General features: G+C 39.0%; 1 protein-coding gene across 6 annotated transcripts in view; it reads left to right on the top strand.

Moving 5' to 3' along the window:
* The first annotated feature begins 6,833 nt into the window (after window positions 1-6,833).
* Window positions 6,834-21,780, top strand: part of NPHP3 (nephrocystin 3) — a 29,489-nt gene continuing 14,542 nt past the window's right edge. For 5 of the 6 annotated variants that reach the window (XR_008747404.1, XR_008747403.1, XR_008747405.1 and 2 more), the window contains exons 1-15: window positions 6,834-7,452; window positions 7,812-7,937; window positions 9,235-9,385; window positions 10,893-11,045; window positions 12,393-12,526; window positions 12,763-12,923; window positions 14,820-14,967; window positions 15,534-15,608; window positions 16,166-16,342; window positions 17,778-17,881; window positions 18,617-18,731; window positions 19,616-19,759; window positions 20,309-20,406; window positions 20,901-21,003; window positions 21,580-21,662. Coding sequence is in view for 3 of the 6 variants with exons in the window: in XM_055805616.1 (XP_055661591.1) it covers window positions 7,102-7,452; window positions 7,812-7,937; window positions 9,235-9,385; window positions 10,893-11,045; window positions 12,393-12,526; window positions 12,763-12,923; window positions 14,820-14,967; window positions 15,534-15,608; window positions 16,166-16,342; window positions 17,778-17,881; window positions 18,617-18,731; window positions 19,616-19,759; window positions 20,309-20,406; window positions 20,901-21,003; window positions 21,580-21,662 (2,123 nt within the window). In the remaining 3 variants the exon portion in view is untranslated. The remainder of the gene's footprint in view (window positions 7,453-7,811; window positions 7,938-9,234; window positions 9,386-10,892; window positions 11,046-12,392; window positions 12,527-12,762; window positions 12,924-14,819; window positions 14,968-15,533; window positions 15,609-16,165; window positions 16,343-17,777; window positions 17,882-18,616; window positions 18,732-19,615; window positions 19,760-20,308; window positions 20,407-20,900; window positions 21,004-21,579; window positions 21,663-21,780) is intronic. The other variant, XM_005242292.4, reaches the window with a different exon arrangement.

Below are 21,780 nucleotides of genomic sequence, written 5' to 3'. Positions count from 1 at the left end.
TGCAGCCATTTGCATCGTTGAATAAAGGTTATTCTAGAAAGAGGCAAATATGGCATCTTATAGTATTGTCACAGCAAACTCTTAAGCCTCTTGTCCTGATGACGCAATCAATCCATTACTTTAAATGTCTGACTTCTCTAGGCACTACAGGGGGAGGGTCACACTTGACCCTCACAGGCAGAATACTGAATAACAAAGATGACAGCTACCTAAAGGAATGATGAAAATGGCTATGTTTTATAACTGATCACCCTTGAGATCTCAGGTGCCTCTCTGAAGCAAGAGTTCATTTCAACCTCATCTGTGTATGGCTGAGTACATCTGGAGACAGAAGACTTTTATTTTTAGCTTGTTGTAAGAGAGGAGGTGTCCTAATCACTGAATTAAAGAGTCATGATCCTTATAGTTCTTTCTCTCTGGTCCCATAATCCATGCACTCCCTACTGAATGACATACTAGTTCTCCCCAGACAGTTGCAGAAGGTCTGAGCCCAGCCCTCCCTACAGCCTCCTGGTCAGGGCACCCTTCCGAGAAACAAAACATGCAGGATCTAATTGCTGTAGGCTAAAGAAGCCAGTGAACCCACTCAGGTATCAACCATTTGGATTGGGTCCATTTCCACCATCTGTTTTTGAAGAAAATTTTGTTCAGATTTAGGATGCCTAATTTGCATATCCAGATCAGGATAAGCTATTGGGACACTTGGCTCTGCCAAGAAGGCAGGTGTTCTGGGTGTGCACAATACAACATGAAAATATTCTGGAAATTTCACTCAGGTCCTGTTGAATTTCACACTCCCACTAGCACAAGAAGGTTTTGTAAAGAGTACTCTTAAGTGATCTTAAAAATTATTAGGTGCAATCTTCAGACTATTTCTTCTATATTCATCCCTTCTTACGCACCACTGTAGTTTTGTAGCTCTAGGCTGAACCAATAAAGAGCACAGCAACAGCAACTGCTTGTTGGACATTTCCCTTTCACCCCACTTTTCTGGTGAGCAAGATTAGTTGTTGTTCAGCATTGTGAACACACACAGTATTAATCCAATTCACCTGGAATCAAATGACCTTGAGACTGCAAAATCTGAGATGTCCTTCTCAGTTCAGTGATAATAAAACGGATGTCCAAGAACCCTCTTCTTGCTAGGATTATAACTCATTGTGGAATTCTCAGTTAAAACTCAATTCAGGCTTCTGACAAACTAAGGTCACTTCAAAGCTTGTTTCAAACTTTGAATGCAGAAATGTTACCAAGTGACTTGCTGTAAAGATTAAAGTTTATCTTGTCTGACACACTGAGGCCATGAAGGTGAAAAGTTTGGTTCTGATTATGAATTGCGTTGTTCTGAAACCATTTCCTATAGCTTATGTTGAAACATTTAATGTGTCCTTGCATTACAAGTTACAAACATAAACAAAATTTAAAGTAATAGACAGGTGTGGAGGCAGAAGATTCCAGACTATTATTTCCATTCTAAATAACAGACAGCAAAAACCTTCCTGCATAAGGGCATCTATTTCTTTCATAAAAAAATCAGAACACCTACCAGTTATTGAAGATTGCAAAGAAAAGCCCTATTCTTACTGAAACCAATACAAAAAGTATTTATGAATTTAATGGAAGGAGTATATGGTTCTTGAAACCAGTTAGTGTTATGCTTTTCAAATTACACTATCTGTGAGTGACAGGCAAACCGGTACACTAAAACTTTAGGTTTTATTTATCTGTCTCCTCTGCATTTTGTCTTGAAACATCTTCCAAAACTGTCTCAATTCTTTTAAAAGCTTGATTATAGCTAGAAGCATGTAACTTCTGAACTAATACTTTCTTAACTCTTGTGTATGCAATTACTGTCCTTTTCTCCCACCTCCTCACACAACCCCATTTTCATGAGGTCGTGCTGTCCTCTAGTGGCAAAGAACTATGACATGTAAAGTTATGGGGGCATTTAAAAGTAGACATTCCTTCCTTCATTATGATTTTCATCATCTCTGCTCCAGGTAATTTTCAGGTCTCTCACCAAATGGATTCTTGAAAGAAGCTGATGATCTCAGCTTGACGACTGTAGTAAAGTTACTGAGTGAAACACAGCAAAGTTCAATAGCTATTTGAACTTAGAACCATGCCCCGAAGTTGAATTTGTTAATTTTGCTGTTTGAATTGTTTTGCAACTACCCACCTATATGTTGTATTCTTTTTAGCTTGAAAAGAAAAATCGGATGCATTAGATACTCTCATAAATGTGTCAATAGAAATAAATTATCTTAAGACTTTAGGTGGGATTTTCAGCACGTTTCTTCAGATTTCAGCTGTACAGTTCTACTTATAAAGCTTAAGTTTATAACAAAGTCATGGTTAGGAATGTAAACTTCTAACCTGTTGAGTTAATGATGAATCAGTTTCTTAGTTACCCTGTCTCCTGTACTCACAATATACCTCAAATTACTCCAACCCCAGTTCTGCAATTTCATGTCAGGTCATAGAAAGACTGTGCAAGGCATAAGCCAGTCATAATGATGGATATAGCCCCAGCCATGCTGGGTCACATGAAAAAGGGAAGACAACCTCTGCCTCCCCACCATCCAGATGACATTCCCTCAGCTGCACACAGCTCCAGAACCCTATACACTAGTCATAGTGGCTGGTGAATCATGGAACTGCTGCCACTTAGCGTGAAGGTATCAGAGGACAGAGGCAGATGCCTTTCATGCAGATGAACAAAATGCAGGTGCTGCAACAGGGCAGAGACAACAATTATCATGCTCTGAGCTAAGATCTGGCAGTTTCAGGCTTTTATGGAACAACTAGAGTACCATATACAACACAGACCATCTCTATTGAAAAATTCCCCCTGACTTCACTGTGCTGTACATCAGGCCTCATGCTATATAAAAGAAAGAAGCTGAATAAGTAGATCAGTCATTTGGCTTATTCAGGCTTGCACTTCCTGCACAGGGTAGAGTACGGAGGAAAGCCAACAAGTTAATAAAAACCAGCCCAACAGCAAGCAACATCTTAGAGCAAAGTCTTCATCATCACTAAAAAGAGGGAAGTAGAATCATATATAATCCAGGACAAAGTGAATCTTTTAAAAATTACCATACTACATCTTTTCATTGCGTGTCTTCAATATAACTCTCTTAATCATGCTCCATCAGACACAGATATTTTTGAATAATGGAGATCATAAAGAATTATCAACTTGATTCAGCACAGGCACAAACAATTTAATAGTGATTTATGAAGGGCTTCTAACAGACTTTGCTTATGTCTGTGGTATATAGCCCTGTCACTCCAGCATCTGAGTTAACAAAAAGGATGTGTAGAAGTTTGGTCAGCTGCCTTTCATTCAAAGCATCTTCTGCTTTCAGGTCATTATCAACATTCATTCTAACCACAGCAACTCTTGTTTTAATGGGTAGTCAATCTGTGGCAACTATCACTTTCAAATCTTCCTCAGCTTCCTCTGATCTTGCTGCATTCTGACCTTGTACACTAAATTCTACAGGAATACAGAGGCAATAGCGTACCAGACATATTATTTTATAAAATGAACATCTGCTAACTTTGAGCTGAACCATAATAATCCTTGTAAAAAACCAACCTTCTTTCAGAGGGCCATTTCCCACAGCTGTACTTTTCTCTGTGGGACAGATCCTTAGATCCATAATTTTGTTGTCAACAATCACCACCAACTCCTAAAATGAAATAAAGAGAAAGAAACCTCAACAATAAATCATGTAGTAATATAGTAGATATATCACAGACAAAAGCAATACCCCTACAGATGCCACATAGATGTTTTTAAACTGTAGCCCAGCAGATTTTAAGTATCAGCAAATAAAGTATTTAGAATGTTTGCACAAAATTGTCTATGCCATAAAACACAAAGGTCCATGGGCTTCTAAGTAATACATACAACAAAATACCCCCATAGTCTCCGTAGGAGGAAAACATTGGCAGAGCAGTTGTTCCATGATGGATCAGGAGTTAGATTGTATACTGACCCTGAAGGTGTAGGTAGAAGAATAAATTTGTTAAGAGGATCTGCCAATGTACTGTACTCCTCATTATGTGGATTCAGAGATGGAAAGCAGTCTGGTTCTGTTACAGCTGAAGTCAGGAAGGAGCTTTACAAAGTACAGGTCCTCATCTGACAAATACATCTGTACTGCGTCTGGTAAGATAGAGCTGATTTTCTTCATACCAGCCTGTACAGTGCTTTGTTTTAGATTTGTGACTAAACCAGTGTTGCTAACACATGTGTTTTAGCTACTGCAGAGCAGTGCTTGCACAGCGTCAAGGTGCTCTCTGCTTCTCACTCTGCCCACCAGCAAATAGGCTGAGGGTAGGAAAAAGCTGGCCGGGGACACAGCCAGGACAAATGATCCAAACTGGGCAAAGGCATATCCCATGCCATATAACATGATGCTCAGCAATAAAACCTGGGGTGGTCTCTCCAAAGTAGCTGTTCCCCAGAGATTAGCTGGGCATTGGTCTGCTGGTAGGAGGTTGTGAGTGACCACCTCTGCATCACTTGTTGAGTTCTTTTTTTCTTTTCTCTCTTTCCTTCACTAGTTAAACTGTCACTATTTTGACCCACAAGGTTTTCTCACTTTTGCTTTTCCAACTCTCTTCCCCATCCCGCTGGGCTGGGATACTGACTGAGCAACTGGTGGGTGCTTAGTTGCTGACCAGGGTTAAGCCACCGAATCTCACACAGAGATTGTCTTAATAACCTTTTTAAATTAGGTAAATAATAACAATGTTAAACATGAAGCTGCTCAAGTATCCCAAATGTATTCACTGCACTGTATTTACAGCACAATTCACCCAGCATTAATGTCCTCAATGGACTAAGGATTGGGCTGCCCTAACTGAAGCTTAAAAAAGTAACATAACATGACAAAGCAGTTTTTAAAGAACTTGATAATATATTTTCTCCAGCAATTAATTTTCTGGGTCGATTCATTTTTGAAAGTTAAGACAGCTCATCCTCAAATACTCTGAGAATTGTTTCCAACATCTGGGCAATGAACAGTTGGATTTCTTTCTGAATTGTCCTAGTTGGAGATTTAAAGCAATCTTTGTTTAGTTTACAAATTAGATGTTGAAGCAAGCTAATCTAATCCCTAAACATTAGGAAAACCAATCCATGAAGCAACAGGAAAGTAGTGTAATTTTTCTGTTTAGAAAGGGTTGTGTGAATATGGTCTCCACTATCCATAAAAATTCTGTAATGCACCCAAAAGCAGCATTAGAGAAACAGTATTTACAGTTCTTCCAATCTATTTGTTAATTTCAAGTGGACTATTAGAAGGAATCCAGGAGCTCTACAATACTACACTTTCTATTCTAGGCTTGAAGCTTGGAGATTTTGACTTTCATGAACTCAGAATATGAGAACAATTCAGCTGAAGCACCAGCATGAACATATTTTTAATTATTCCCAGAGTCCAAACAACAGTGAAGTGGAGAAACAGCCTGATACCAACATGCGAATGAAAAAATCAAGAGCCCTGCTTTGTTACAGAATTACAGGCTTATTTGCCATATCACCTAATATTGTGCAGGCTATATTATAGTCAATATTAGGGAAAACACAGTAGCATCCTTCCTCTTCCCACAATTGTCACATATTCTGTATCTGTCTTTTTCACTGAAAAGGGGTTTAACCAGAATAGATCACCAACATAACCATAAATGATATTCAGACAAGAAATTACCTTTTCTTTTTTCTTTTTTTTTTCATTAAAACAAAGAGGTAAATTAGGGCAAACAGCACATATTCCCCAAACCCAGTTTTTACTCTGGGAAATAAACCAACACTTTTTCTCTGTTGTACACAAAAGTAATTCTCCCCTCCAAGAGATTTTGCAATTCAGGGACATACCATTTGAAAGACATTTCCAAAACTCCCCCCCAGCCTTAAAAGCAGATGACTCCCTTGGTCATGGCAACAAACGTGGCACACATGAGGCAAAATCTGCTTTAAAGTAGCAACATTTTTGTTATTCATGCCAATAGTAGGGCAGGTTCTGAGATTTGGGAACAATCAGATGTTCTCCTCAGTCTTGGGGATCTGCTCCTCTGAAATCACCAGGATGAGTGAAGGAACCACACCTTTTTTTTTGAAGAGAGGGAAATCGCATTAGGATAATTTAAGGGACAGCTAATCTATGACTGCCTTATTCCTGAAAGGAAAGGTCTTCAAACAGAGAATTCACGTTTCAGACGAGGCCCTGAGGCACTGAATAGGGGTAGCACAGGGAGCCATTACCCAGCACTTACTTCTGGGTGGACCCACTACTGTCTCTTCTCAGTTCTTCTTTTTCAAGAGTGTGCCAGCTGGTCTCAAATGTCACCATTTTAGGGTGGTGAGAGATTTCCCCCACAAGGTCTCTACCTCACAAAAGCTTGTGGCACAACCTGTGCGCCCCTGTTTGGCTGAGGAGAACCGGGCGTTGTGAACGTGCAGGCCAATCCGGGGTGCGGAGCAGCCCGGTGGCTTCGGAGCGGCGGGTGGACCCGGTCGGGCCCTCTTCTCTGAAGAGAAAATGGCCGCTTTTTTTGCGGACGCTGCTCGGCCCGGCAGCAGAGGCCGAGGAATGGGAGGGCTTGCCCTGCCCTCACGTTACCTCCTGGTTTGAAAAGCAAAACCCCACAAAGCTCCCACTTTTCCTCAGAGGTGCAGATTTCCGTCCCCCGGCGCCGCCAGGCCCCGCCTTTCCCCGGCCTTCGCGCGCCCCCTCCCGGGCTGCTCCAGCAGCGCTCCCCGAACGGGAGCCGCCGTGGGACGGGACGGGACGGGGCGGGAGGGGGAGAGGGAGGGAGGCGGCCCGCGGGGCCTCCCGCCTTCTCTTCCTCGTCCGGCTGCCGCAAGGAGCGGCCCGTGGCCCGCGGGCTCGGAGGGCCCCCCGGCTCGGCCGGGCCGGGGCAGCGGTGAGAGGCGCTGGCCGGGGGGAGGCGGGGAACTGCCGCCTCGGGGAACGCGGCGCCTCAGGCATGTCCCCGCCGCCAGGGCCTGCCGGAGGCGGTGGCTCCCTCGTTCGGCGTTGAAGCCTCACCCGGCGGTGGGCGCGGCAGCGGCGTTCCCCGGCCATGGGGACGGCGTCGTCGCTTGTGAGCCCGGCGGGCGGGGTCGGGGAGGTGATCGAGGACACGTACGGCGGCGGCGGCGAGGCCTGCGAGATCCCGGTGGAGGTGAAGCCCAAAGCTCGGCTGCTGCGCGGCTCCCTGCGACGCGTTGGGGCCTCACGGCCCGGCGGCCTCATCGGCGCCAGCTTCAAATCGACGGCCTCGGTGCAGGAGCTGGAGTGCGTGGCGGAGTACGAGCGCCTGAAGAAGGAGTACGAGATCTTCCGAGTCAGCAAGAACAACGAGGTGGCCTCCATGGTGAAGAAGGAGGCTAAACTGGACAGGGAGAACAAGCGGCTGCGCGCTGAGCTGCAGGTAGCGCCTGCCGCCCTCTCCGGCAAGGGGACTGAGCAGCGCAGCAGGGCTCTTGCGCGTGAAACCGCAAAGGACTCGGCCTGCTTCCCAGGAAAGCTGTGGCAGGGAGGTGATGGGTGTGATGGCTTTTCCTTCCCAAGGAAGGCAAGGTGTTCGGGGGACAGTCCTGGTGAGCTGTGGGGGCACGTTCAGGTGTGCCTCTGGGGATGGGGACCACATGGTGCGCAGCTGTCTTCCCTCGAGCAAGGAGAGGTGTAGGGTTCTGGGATAATGCTGTTGCAGTCAGGCAAAAAAGTAATCTAAAACCATTGATCAAAGATTGCTTTCACTCAGAAAATTGGTATGTTAAATATTTGCAGGCACTTCAGAAAACTTACCAGAAAATACTTAGAGAGAAAGAAAGTGCATTAGAAGCTAAATACCAAGCCATGGAAAGAGCTGCTACTTTTGAACATGATCGAGACAAGGTCAAAAGGCAATTCAAGGTATGGATTGACTTTTCTTTTCCTGGGAAATTGACCAAAAAGAAGAGTGATGTCACTTGGTCACATTGCCCCAGTGAACTTTTCTCCAGTAGCTTTCATAGCTTTCATGCAGACCTCTCCTCCTCAAAAAAAAAAAAAAAAAAAAAAGTGTGGGGGGGCACAGTATGGTAGCTGTAGCTGCCTATTCCGTTTAAGATGAGCCTACCAAAACTTCTCTGTAAAACTGTGAGGAAAAAATAGAATATATCTTTTTAAATATTATAAAAGGAGAATGTGCAGTGATGCATCATAAATTCCTGCATTATTTGAACACAGGAGTATCTTCATATTTGAGAGTGACGAGAAAACACGGGCTGCAAACTGATACATACTGAAGGAACGTATGAACAGAGTTCCACTATTTCTGATTTTACATATAGTATTAGAATGTTTAACACTTCTAGCTTTTATTAAAGAAAGGTGTGTATTGGTGCATCTCTTTTGGCTACTAAAATATGATGGCTAGTTAAAGACAAAAGCCTTTGCACTTTCTGGAGGGATGACTTGAAAGGCCAGGCTGATGCTTCCACTTTTCCCTTGATGCAGGTTTCTGCCACCCAAAACAGGGCAATAGATCCTGGGTTTGCACTGTTTTCAGATTCTTGATGTCTTGAATTGCAACAGGTGTTCATGTTTGGCAAATACATAAAAAGAGGGTTGGTTTTGACCTTATTTAAGAAAATGAGACTCAAAGAAGATTTCCTCTCTTCTTGTGATTGTGTTTTCTTCCCAACATGATGGTGATATTTTACAAACAAGACAACGGGAGATGTTTGATCTCTTTCTATCTTAGGAAATTTTAATTTCTGCAACAATAAAAAGTAAATATGAGATTATATGTAAATGTAGAAAAATTCTTGGAAGAGTAAAAGGGAATCTTTGAAAGAGTTTATACCATGTAGTGTGATTTTAGAGGATAAACTTTAAAAGGTAAAGAAAATTACTTGCCATTTTTAATGAACTTCCCATACTGATGTAGACTTCTAACTTTCAAAACATTATGTTGAGCTATAAAATGGTAAAATTTTAAATATAGATAATTATAAACTATGTTTTCCTGCTCAATTATAGGCTGCTTATGGCTTCTTGTTCTCGTTTTCATGCCTTTGCCTGCTAAATGAATGCTAGAAACTTATTTTTCCAATTGAAAGCAGATAACATGAATTCAGGAACTGATACTGAATTTTGAAAGATTTATCGTTTGTTGGTGGTTTTTTTCTTTTTTTTTTTTTTTTTCTTCTTCCCCTTCCTGCGATAGATTTTTAGAGAAACTAAAGAAAATGAGATCCAGGACTTACTGAGGGCCAAACGAGAGCTGGAAGCAAAACTTCAGAGACTCCAGGCCCAAGGAATCCAAGTGTTTGATCCTGAAGAGTCTGATTCTGATGATAATTGTACAGATGTTACGGGTGAGAATTTCATCCCCAACGTGTTGTGCTGGAACATGACTGAACTCTGATTAGTAAAGCACAAGACAAATTATGTTCTTTTGAAAAAAGTTAGTTAATCCAGGTGAATAGCAACATAAAGAGTAAAAGCAGCTGACTTTACAAACTTGGTGTAGATGTGGGAACTCCACATTTCTAGTTGTATGAATGGATAGATGAAGAAAATAGAGCACTGTCTAGACACAGTGACTTGAACATTTTTTTTTTAAATTGTTCCATGAACAATTCTGAGTTTTCTAGTCTTTTTTTGAGTTTTCTCATACTAGATGTAAGAGATCACGTTCCAAAGGATCCAAAAAGGACACCTGAAACTAGAGGGAATCTTAGGTAGACTTGCTGTCTTGGTTCATGAGGTGTGCTAGTCTCAGCTGCTGTACTTTTCAGAATAGCAGTTAGATATCTACCAAAAATGAACTGACCAGAGAGTCATTGAAGAATTTTTCAAAGGGAAGCCCTAGCAAACTTAATGACATAAAAGGCAAAACCTTCTGTATGCTGGAAGAGGTATTTGATAACATCCTAAGAATTCAGATAGGTATGTGATCAGTCCGCTGACTTTGTATCAGTCAAAATAGAGCAATAATTGTAGCAGTTCGCACCTTAACACTCTTAAGGATGGCCACCATTGCTTCTTGCACCATGAAGGGTTGCTGAGGAAAAACTGTGCAAGTGCTGTTGCTTAACCTTTGTTTTGCTTATTGAGTTATATTGACTGTCACATCTTGGCAGGAGTATAAATATGCAGTCTTTAAAAGTAGTAATGTTTCAAAATCCAGTGGTCATCTTTTTGCATAGTAATTATGCATTTGGTGAATTTTAGTGGTACAGGTAGTCTTTTCTTTAATGTATTTTATCTTTTTTCTTTTGTGTTAAATTAATTTTTGAATTCATACCTCCTTTCTTACTTTTTTTCTGTCTTTTTCAATGTCCTGGTTTTCTCCATGGAGTATTTATTTAGTGTCTTGAATGTTCTATTCTATTGATTGGCAGAAGTGTAATCCAAGCATATTGTGAAGAGATACCGTGAAAGCTCTTTCATGTGGCACAGAGAATGTATTTCAGTCCTGACCTACAGCCTCTTTACGCTTTTTCAGTGCTGGGACATTCCTGAACAAAAGTTGTCAGTTTTGTGAGGTGCACGAATGACTGAAGCAATACTGTGAACTGTTTTTCTGATCTGTAATGCAATTCAGCATTTGAACCCAATAGATGCGAGCAATCTGTATACTAACAAATACTAGCAAATAACCTCATCCTTTAGCAGCCTGGCTTCTCATTAACTTGGGATAAGCACCCATTTAGATTGCTTGTGTGTAAAGCACACAAAAGTGTGAGCAAAGCTGCCGAATGAGTGAAAATGATGGTCACTGGCCTGTGCTAGTAAGTTTCAGCTAGAGTATTTAAGGCTGACAATTTACCTTGTTCAGTGACAATTACGAGGGGTTTTTTTTTGTTTTCCAATTCTTAGCTGCTGGGGCACAATCTGAATACTGGAATGGAGGAGCTTTGGGAAGTGAACCATCCATGGGTAGTATGATGCAACTTCAGCAGTCTTTCAGAGGGCCTGAATTTGCTCATAGCTCCATAGATGTTGAGGGACCATTTGCAAATATAAACAGGGGTAAGTAATCAGGTTTTTTGCTGGGATGATAGGTGTCTGTGTAATTTTTCTATCCATTCTTAAGTAATTCTGTTCTTTCTTAGTTCCTTTTTGGTCTGTTCTTGGGTTATTAGAAGGATTATTTGGAATTCTTTGTAAAAATAGAAGGAACTGTGCATGCTAAGTTGTGTTTAATATATTTGATGACTGTGGTATGTGCAGCAGTGATTTTAGCAAACAGCAGTGAATGGTGCTTCATTGTGAGTAAACTAAATAATAAATTGTTACTTATGTGGGCTAAGGAAGATGGTGATCTCTCTTTCAGTATCTGCTGGCATTCCTTTTTCCATTTTGTATTCAAATTCTTTACTTCCTGAGTATGAATGATACATTCATGTTGAAAAAACCCAGGGATATAGTTTATTTTATTGGTTTTTCATGGATTTTGACTCTGCTTAGGTGGCCATTTATGGAAATCTGATTGCAAGGCTAGGATGTATGCACTGTTATGTGAATCAGTGTTAGATATTTTTCTTGTCAATAATTGTTGCTTTTGAACGTTTTTCCCAAATGGCCTGTTGTAAATTATCTTCCCGTGCTCTGGTTTCCCTCACTGTTGTCCTGGCCCTGGAACTCCTCCTGCATATAGCTGACTTCATGGCAGGTTTTTCCCTTTTTCCTTCAATGCTTCAGGCTGTGCTTCAAAAAGTCTGTGTCTGCAAAGTGGGAGGGGAAGGTCTGCTCTGTGATGGCTCCAGCTTAATACACAAAGCCTTTCATCATCCCATGTGGCACTGAAAGGAGAACCTATTCCTATCTTGAAACAATAACCAGCCACAAAGCCAAGAACCTAAGAAAATTTTAACATTCATTGCTTCTATAGGGAATTGACATACAGTACTACAGAAAGCAATGGACTTTTCTCTGAAGAGGAAGTTCCCATAATATTTTGCTGTCATTTATTTGTGTGGTCTAATTTAAATATATGTAGATCTAGAGAAAGAAATAAAATAATGTTTGATTATGAGCGATTTTAATTATTTCTGCATATTTTTACAACTATCAGCTCGATTTTTGTGGATAAGTTTCATCAATCCTATTTAAAGGGAATATTGTAATGATAATATGAATATATTTAACACTAGTCTTTTTGCCACATTATCAAATTATGTGACAGTATCAGATGATACAGGTTTTCTGCATTCAAATTTATAAAATTGAAATAGTTGATGTATGTAAAGATGTTACTACTATTTTAAGTAAAGTGCAGTATTAATAATGTTAAGAGGTGATAACTTACCTGTTACGCAGCGTAATCAGATGTGAAGATCTCTAGGCTTCATTTTGGGCATTTTTTTTCATTGGCAGATGATTGGGATGCTGCTGTTGCCAGTTTATTACAGGTTACTCCTCTGTTTTCCCACTCTCTGTGGAGTAACACAGTAAGGTGTTTCATTATTAGTACTGATGAGACTCAACCAGAGGTGGACATCTTTGTTACAGTGAGTACCTCACAAACTTACGCTAACTTGTATGTTCTTTGCTTCAACTGTGATACTTATTCAGAAATTTGTCTAATATTCTGTGAAAGCTTTATTTAAGTGTAGCCGATTTCAGTGAAAGTACTGTCGAGGACTTCAGGGAAAGAAACTGCCTAGAGAAAAGAAACTGAGATTTATGTAACAGGTCCTTAGTGTTATGCAGATTTAGTAATAAATTTATTTAAATTTGCTTTCAGAACTACTCACCAAAACTTCAGAGACTCTGTGAAACAATGGGGTATTTCTTTCAAGTTGTTCATTTTTCAGCAGAAAATGAAAGGCCTCTTAAGGATGTAAGAAAATGGGAGATTGAAAAAAGCTCATTAGTCATTTTGCTCCTGCATTTAACTTTGCCAAGGTGAGTATTTTTCAGACTGGTAAAGCAAATGGAAACTGGTAATTTTTGCAGAGTGCGTGGCTTATTAAAATGTATGTGGTGCTGTGCTCAGTACATTTCCTAAGTTAAGTGCCTTGGAAGTGATACTACTTCAAACTTTAGGTTTGCTAGTGCAGACAGTTAAAATAATATATCAGCATTGTATCTTTTTCTTGTAGCTACAGGTTCTCTTAAAATACAGTATGAAAGATGTCTTCATAATAAAGAAATGTCTGTTTTGCTTTCCAAGAGCAGCTCTCTGTCGTGCATATTGCTAGAGTCTTAGGAATTCAAGATGGCTGGTGTGAATGTCCTCAGTGTTTTTCATGTGCTTATCTAGCCTTACATCTGTCTGTAGTATTTTGGTTTTATTCTGTCACTTACTATTTCCTGTCCTTGGCTATTTTTTGGACCGATTTCATGGTTGTCCTGTGTGATACCTTATGCTAGCTTTCTGTGGCTTAATTTACTGAAGTCATGATGTTTTATGACAAATGGTGATGCAATGTGTTCTGTTTGTTCAGTGAGTAATTTCCTAACTTTCTAGAAGAAGAAACATGAGTTACTAAATGAAAAACACCGAACCAGGGGTACTTGTAGAATTGTGTTAGGACTGTTTCAGTTACGCATTTGGGAATTTGAGTGGAGTTTGGGTTTGATATTTGGAGGAGGGAAGACTGTCCTTTTGCTGAAGGAGAGGAAAAGGGATTAGCAAAGATAATTTTAAGGATCACAGAGTGATCATTCCAAAACATCTCTGAATGCAAAAATCTGAAAATACTGGTATGCATTAAGTTTCATATTAGAGGTAGATTTTGAACTCTAGGGATTTCTAGTACTGTTGAATTGTTAGAGCTCTGTATTAACTAGACCTCCTGTTTCTGTAAATAAACCATCTCTTCACAGAGAATTGAAAAAAGGCTGGTTGAAGGCACTAGTGGCTAAAAGTTACAACAGTGAAGTGCTTCAGGGAGCAGCTAGGTACCACAGAAGATGTGCTTTTGTTTTCAGAGTGGAATCGGACTAGAGCTACTGTACATTTATGGTCTTAGAAAGATAATGTCAGCTGCTGAGGGTATATTGGCACTCTGAAGGGATACTCTTGCCAAATAACATGGTTTTATGTATGTGGGTCACAAGTGATCGAGAACAAAATAAGCAAGAGAAAAAAACACCACAATGGAGCATTCCTGACAACAGTATTTAGTTAGAGAGTTTCTCGCAGAAAAGACTGTGTTGAAAATTGTAGTGCTTATATAAAGAACATAATATTTGAGAGATCCTGTCTGCTAATGTCAGCATTCCTAAGTTGTATAGCTCCTTCTGTGGAACAGCGTTGCTGAGAATGATATCCATGGATATCATTCACATATATAAATGCAAAATGTTTTTTAGTCTAGAGGTGTGTAATTCTCCCTTTCAACTACTATAAATTAAAAGGCTATCCTACATCTGACAAATACTGAAGGACTTACCCTAAAAAGGCCAAGGAGTAGAACAGAACCTTCAAGTAAGAGATGGCAGAGCGTATGATGCTTATTAATCGTGTGATTCCATGTTCTTTCCATGAAAGGCAATTAATTAGCTTTCACTCTGCATACTGGTGACAGGGAGATAAACTTTTAATTTACAAAGCAATTAATCATAAAAAAAGTAAATTAATGGTTTTGGTACAAGTAGCATAAATTTAGCTCTTAGCTTTTCCTTGTGTCAGACTTTTATCTTATTCTCTGCTGAAATATTTGCTTGCCCTTTGTTGTAAATAGATGAGACTTTTGAATTAGATTTTGCAGTGAAACCCATCTTTGGAGCTTGTGTTGATTGAACTGTTTACTACAGCAGTGTAATATAGCACAAGAATGCTGATTTCCAATCTAGTTGTTTGTTGGAGGACTATGAGGAAGCCTTCTTGAGGAATCCAGAAGAAAAACCCCGGCTAATTTACCACAGAAAGGAGAATGGCAGAGTCAGTTCAGTCTCAGTCCAGCAATTAATCGAACAAATTTCTTACATGAACAAAGCAAAGGTATGGCATTTTAAAGACTGTTGTATTTTAAAAGGCTTACTTTCCTGCTGTAAACAACATTGAGTGCTGGTAGTCCCAGATTTTAGGAGAAATTGCATTACACTCATTGCTCTGGGTGCTCATTATATAAGCAGATTGATGAAGCTGAACTTTTTCAATGTTATGAAATTTTCATTAGCAGGGGAGAAAAAAAGCTACTGCATTTTCACTGAAAAAAATTCCCTGTACTATAAGAATAGAAATTCTCACCTGTGTTTAGCCATTTGAATGGCAAAGTTATTTATCTAAGGTCCCTCTGTAGCCACTGAAGAGAAAGATGTGTACCTCCTGAGAGATTCCTCCCATCTGAAAATAGATCAGTTGTCATTTGTTTCCCTCTACAGAGATAACTGTTGAGAACAGCTGAAACTAGATGCCCAACTTCTAAAAGCTTAGGGAAAGTGAATCCTACCTAAGGAATGCAAGAGAATGGAATTTAAATGTATTCCAGAATGTTTGTGTTGGAAGTCCTAAATAAACCCAGGTGGGTTCAGAGTTGCATCATGCTTTGCCTTGTACTTTTTCAGATAATTGACCATATTGGAGGTGTGGAGGAAGGAGCATATGAAATCTATAATTGTGTGGAAAAGATAATTAAACAGGTAGAGTACATGATGCATTTCAGCTTTTTCTGTTCCTACTTTGATTTATGAACTTAAATGATTTCAGCGTCATTACTATACACTTAAATGTAATTGAGAGAATCTTCTTTTTGTTTTCATCTTTAATATCTAGCAAGCAAGGAAATCTGCAAGTAGAAAATAAAACCCAAAGCTGAGCAGTGCTTTTATGGACAGAAGCAGAATTATCAGGGGAAAGGGATCTTTGTGGCCTTAATTCGCTTTTGTTTTCTTTTTATCCATATCATAGGATAAGGAAAAATTGCATAGGGCATGCTCTCCTTATCCCTGCTCGTGGTGAGTTGCTTCCACTGTGAGAAGACTAAAACCAGTGTTTTGAGACCTATGCATTCAGAGTTAACTTAGTTTCATCTGATTGCTCTTTTATTCATGTTCCCTGCTAGCCTGAAAGGAAGCGAGCATATTGATGTTAGCAGAGCTGCACTCATATACAGTGGAATTGAGACTAATGCCAAATGTGCCTGCACTGTTAAGAACTATAATTGTGGTTTTCTCCACGTAATTTTCTTTTTACTTAGGATATATTGGGATATGAAATGGCAGAACTAGAAGGCAAGGATTTGGGTAATAAGGAAGAGTCCACTACTCCTGAAGAAGTTTTTGGTGATGTATTGTGGGATGCACATGATGAACAAGAACAGATGGAAGCTTTTCAGCAGGCTTCTAATTCAACATGTGAGCTGGGATTTGAGAAAGTAAGTATTGGGAGCGTATGTGGGTGAAGAGAAAGTCATCACTGATTTCCGTCTCTTGTTAGGCAAGATGTACTTCTACAGAAGAAGCGATGTCTGAGGGCGTACTTGAGGCTGTTACTCCTTAGGCTAGAATAAGCCATATGTCTTCTATAGATGGCATATTTATTTTCTGGGAGAGATGCCAATTTGTGTGTTGTTGAATGACATTGATGAAGCAGCAGTTGTTGTTCCTGCACTGGGGAAAAGCACTATAACAATATGTCAGAAGTAAGGTGTCCTGCTAGACTTTGGTTGTCAATAGAAAATGCTCTGAATGTCTTTTTATTTTCTTTTTTTGTTTCTTTTCTGATTTATGAGGAAATCTGAACTCTGTCTCGACACCTGGAGTTAGGTCTTTCGGAGATAACTAATGAAAAGATTTCAACTCATCATGCAGCCATACATATGTGAGAAGAAGACAGGAAACTTAAAAGTAGAGAGCTGCTGAATAGCTCAGTCCTTTCTCATTACTTGAAATAAAATAAATTTTTAAAAATATTTCAAATTGGGGGTATTGGAAACAGTTACATATGTAGAGAAGGTGTAATGAATGTAGGAAGGAAAAACAAAGTGGCCATGGAAAGTGATGTGACAGCCTTTTTAGGCAACCATTCCTTGATGTTATAATGTAACATAACCATGCAGTTTCTGTTACTGTATTGACATTGTAGTTACCACTATTTGACTAGCAAAACTTCTCTTTTTCTTCACTACTCATATACTGGCAATAGTTTGGCAGATTGTGACACTTTTTTCTACATCTAGAACAGTAAAATAATAGAATATTAATAGAAAAAAATACCAATGTGTATCTTAATGTCCCTCCGCTGCTTTTTTTCAGACAAAAAAAATTTCAAAAAAAAATAATACTTCTTCCAAGTGGATGGAGGGTAGTTTTTGTTTTTGTCATCCTGAACTCTGCTACAACATTCTTGGGCATTCATGTGGTGAAAGAAAACCTTTCTTTTTGTGCTTAGTGCCTCAAAATACTGTTCATGGCAGATGTCAACATTGAAGGCTTTATCCTGGCAACCATATCCAGTGCAGTGGTGTAGTTGGGGAAGAGGGGGGGCGAGGAAGCCTGAACAAACATAGTACCCAGCTGCTTTACTGTAGTAACAGGAACTCAGTTTATTAGCACTGAAAGTTCCATCTTAAATAGAGTTTTGGAAAAAAAAATAGTATTTTACACTTTCTTTAGAAGAGATGATAAATTCTGTGATTTAAGTGTTTCATTACAAAATTTATTTCCATTTGTATTCTGTTTCATTTCAATATATTCCTTTACCTTAATGAATTTGTACGTGCATTTTGTATCTAGATGGTTTATAATACCAAGCACTATATTTGTCCCTTAAACAGTGAAATGTTTGTAATGATTGTGTCTTTGTTATAGTATTTTGAACGTCTAAATGACCTAGTAGCAGCACCAGCACCAATTCCACCTCTGCTTGTATCAGGAGGACCAGGCTCTGGGAAATCTCTCCTTCTGTCCAAATGGTAGTTTAAAGTTTTTATCCTTTTTTTTTTTGTTGTTTGGGTTTGTTGGGTTTTTTTTTTTTGTATAAATGAATGTCAAGAAAAAAATATATTACATTTCAAAGATTGTACCAGTTTAATTGAAGGTAAAATGGGAGCATTTACAAAGCACTGAAGCTATTGAAGCATCCTGGAAGGATTCGTAATAACTGAGTAGCTAATTCCATCTGGACTGCCTTCCACATGTCCCTGACTCCAACTGTAATACCCTACAGATCTGTCTTTGCGCAGAATTAGTGTGTGATTTTATTAGCTTGGTAGTGTTGCCCTTCTCTGATACACGAGAAGGATGCTTTGGAGTCTTTTTAACTGAAACAAAGGAAAGATCAGACCTAATAATTTATCATAGAAATGCATTTTATGGTCACTTGTAGGCTATGACAAAATTTGCTCACATAAGAATAAATTGATAGCCATTACTTCTTAAAAGCTTAGTGACACATGACTATCCAGTGCCAGGAGGGGCACTGGGCAATGGCTATCAATACCGGGGAGAACAAAAATGAAATCTGACATAAAAAGTTCAATTACAGCTCAGGAAATCATCCTATTTCGTAAGATAAACATGGAACACCTCTAGCTCAGACACTCTTGTTTCCTTTGGCAAAACTGTTGGGGTTCATTTGAGAGATATTTGCAGAATTACAGTCTGTTCCGTGCTTTTTCTTTTTTTGTCCCGTTTCTTCCTCTTACTAGGATTCAGTTGCAACAGAAACATTCACCAAACACTCTGATTCTTTATCACTTTGTTGGGAGGCCTATGTCTACTAGCTCAGAATCTGCATTGATAATTAAACGTCTTACTTTAAAGGTATGCTGTATTATTACCTACCTTTCATTGCATGATTCTTTGGAAAGTGCCTTTGTGTGCATGTGTCAAAAGATAGAATTTTCTACATGATTTTCTACATCAGTTAAGAGTAATACAAATGTAAAGCATTATAGAGTGGGGAAAATCTGATCCTGTGTATTGAATGCAGATCAATTAAATACCATCTCTGGATATTCGTAATAGATTGGCATTAGCAGTTAGGCTTCCAGTGACCTATATTGATGGCTTATAAAACCATGTAAGCTTCTTCCAAAACTTCCTGCCATCTGGCCAATGAGAGATGCAGGTGGTACCTCTTCTGTCTATGTATTTTGAAACCTGAGGCTGTATTCACCAATTGGCACCATATTGTTCCTTGACTAGTCTCTTTCCTATGTTAAAATTTATTTTTTAATTGTCTGTTATATGGAAGAAATGAGGAGTATTTTTGTGCCAGGGTCTCAGCTTTCCTTTTCCTTTGTAGGGTAGCACTAAGGGCCTCACAGGACTATAACATTTAGAAAAAATAATCGATTGTGCACTCCTTGCAATTTTCTCATGTATTAGAAGTCTGCCTTTTTAACCTGTGGAACTTTTAAGCCTTTAAGTCTCCACATTCCTTTTCAATTGTGTAAACTCAGATTATCTGTCTGGAATTTACTCAACAAGTTCGATAAATATTCTTTGTTCTGCATATGCCAGCTTTCTGCATACACTAGAAGGAAAGAATTCTTGTGAACTTGACTAGAAAAATTGCCCCAAGATAGTGTGTTGGGTTTTTTTGTTTTGGGTTATTTTTCCCCTCTAGTGTCTATAGGACTACATTCAACTATCCTAGTTGATTTTTAAGGTAGAATTTGTTATATATGCTTATAATTTTGCAGCTTATGCAGCATTCTTGGCTAGTGTCACCTCTGACTTTGGATCCAGCAAAACTTCTGGAAGAGTTTCCCCGCTGGCTGGAAAAACTTTCGGCACGTCATCAAGGCAGCATTATTATAATTATTGATTCTATTGACCAAATACAGGTATGTTTTCAAAATACTTGCCATTTGTCAGTCTGAAGGAAACCTTGGCGACTCTAATAGATTCAGCTATAGCTATGTAATAGAAATATTGTTTGCCTTGCTCTAAAGAGTACATATAAAAAATAGTTTTGCAAACAGTGTGAATGAGTTAAAGTAGTCTTTCAATTTTTATAGATAGATTTTATGTTGGGTTGGGTTTTTTTTACTTCTGAATTTATTTTAACACCTTAATTTTTGAGCAGTCCAGTTACATGATCTATCCAAAGATTGAAGGCTGTGAGCTAACTTATTGGACATGTAAATAGCCTAGTCTTTATGAGGTGAACTTTGCAACAGTAGTATTCTATCTGCTTTATTTAATGTACGGTCATGCTGATACATATCAGTGGATCATTTAGCACCATTTCGAGAACCAGATCATGAACAATTTTTAAGGACACTGGAGAATTTAAGACTTCTTTCACTGAGCTGTGTAGTTAATGAAATGTATCAACTTCTGGCATTGTTTTGAACAACCTTTGTATTAAATAACCCAAATTTGTTTTTAAGCAAGCTGAGAAGCATATGAAGTGGCTGATAGATCCACTGCCAGTCAACGTGAGGGTGATTGTATCAGTGAATGTAGAAACATGTCCACAGGCTTGGAGGTACGTTATGTTTCTGAGATGTTTCAAAGTAGCCTGGGTTAGAATTACTGTTTTAAATTACGGTTACTCATTGAAGAGAAAACAGTCAGATTTGTCAAGATCTGGAGACTTAATAAGATAAGATTTTTCAACCATTGAAGGCAATGACAGCTTCTTTATTGCAGCTGCAGTGAGGATGGGTTTTAGCTGTTGGGAAACCAGGGTTTTGTTTTACTGTGGTGGATCTATCTACGTGACTGTATGATGCACGTGACTGTAAATGCAGTTAGATGCACGTGAAAAACCTCAATACCATGATGTAGATCCAGGATAAGGCTAAAAGTGGAAATTTGAATTGTGATGACTGGAATTACTTAGTGGCAGGAAATAGCTTCAATTACTGCTTTGATATAAATCTTTAAAAAGTTCTGGAACATTGATGTCTTTTTTTTTTTTTTTCCTTTTGTGTGCTATTTAATAAGGTCTGAATATGACTTTGTTCTCTTTTAACAAAGGTTGTGGCCCACGCTTCATCTTGATCCACTGAATTCCAAAGATGTTAAATCTCTCATTAGTGCAGAATGTAACTCTGCAAATGTTAAATTGACTAAAGAGCAGGTATGTCTGTTGCAGTTCTTCTAGAGTACCTTTCTCTAGTATAACTTTTAATGAAAACATGGAAAGATGAAACAAGTCCAGCTGCCAGAAGGGTATTATATTTGGCTAACTAAATGCTGCTGCTCAAAATAGCATGCAATTTGAGTATTTCTACCTCATGGCTCGTAGCTCTGAAAGAACAGTGTAAATTAACACAAAACTAGTTATGCAGTTGCACATATTGCTGTAAACGTGATATTTTATTTTAGAATAATAGAAGGTATAGTATTGCATGATACTGTAACAATGATTAGCAGCGTACGAAAAGAGTATTTTACCTTTTTGCCTTGGAGTCTGATTCTGTAAGTTAATCCTCATACAATGATTAGATCCTAACCCTTCATCTTAAATTCAAAAGGGAACTTTCACTTGTATGCTCGTGTAGCTCTAAAAGCATGCACTATTTTGTGCACTACTTATTATGTCATAGTCAGATAGAAGCATATTTGGAATTCTTTAATTTTGTGTCAAAACTGAACATTCTAATGGTGTGGTTAATTTCATCTTGGCTCACAGATTTTGTTTAAAATGTTGTAGGAGAAGAAGCTTGAGAGACATTGTCGTTCCGCCACAACTTGCAATGCTTTGTATGTCACTCTCCTGGGCAAAACCATTGCTTGGTAAGTTGAGATGATCTTGAAATTGTTATACTCATCATTAGACTAAAAGACTTCAAGTAGTTTGTTAGCATTTTGAAATACATTCATTTAACACAGAATGAATCTCATTAAGAAAAAA

The sequence above is a fragment of the Falco peregrinus genome, chromosome 5 (assembly GCF_023634155.1).
Source record: "Falco peregrinus isolate bFalPer1 chromosome 5, bFalPer1.pri, whole genome shotgun sequence".
Lineage (NCBI taxonomy): Eukaryota > Metazoa > Chordata > Aves > Falconiformes > Falconidae > Falco > Falco peregrinus.
The sequence above is the reverse complement of the archived record's forward strand: the minus strand, read 5'-3'. Positions and strand labels throughout refer to the sequence as shown.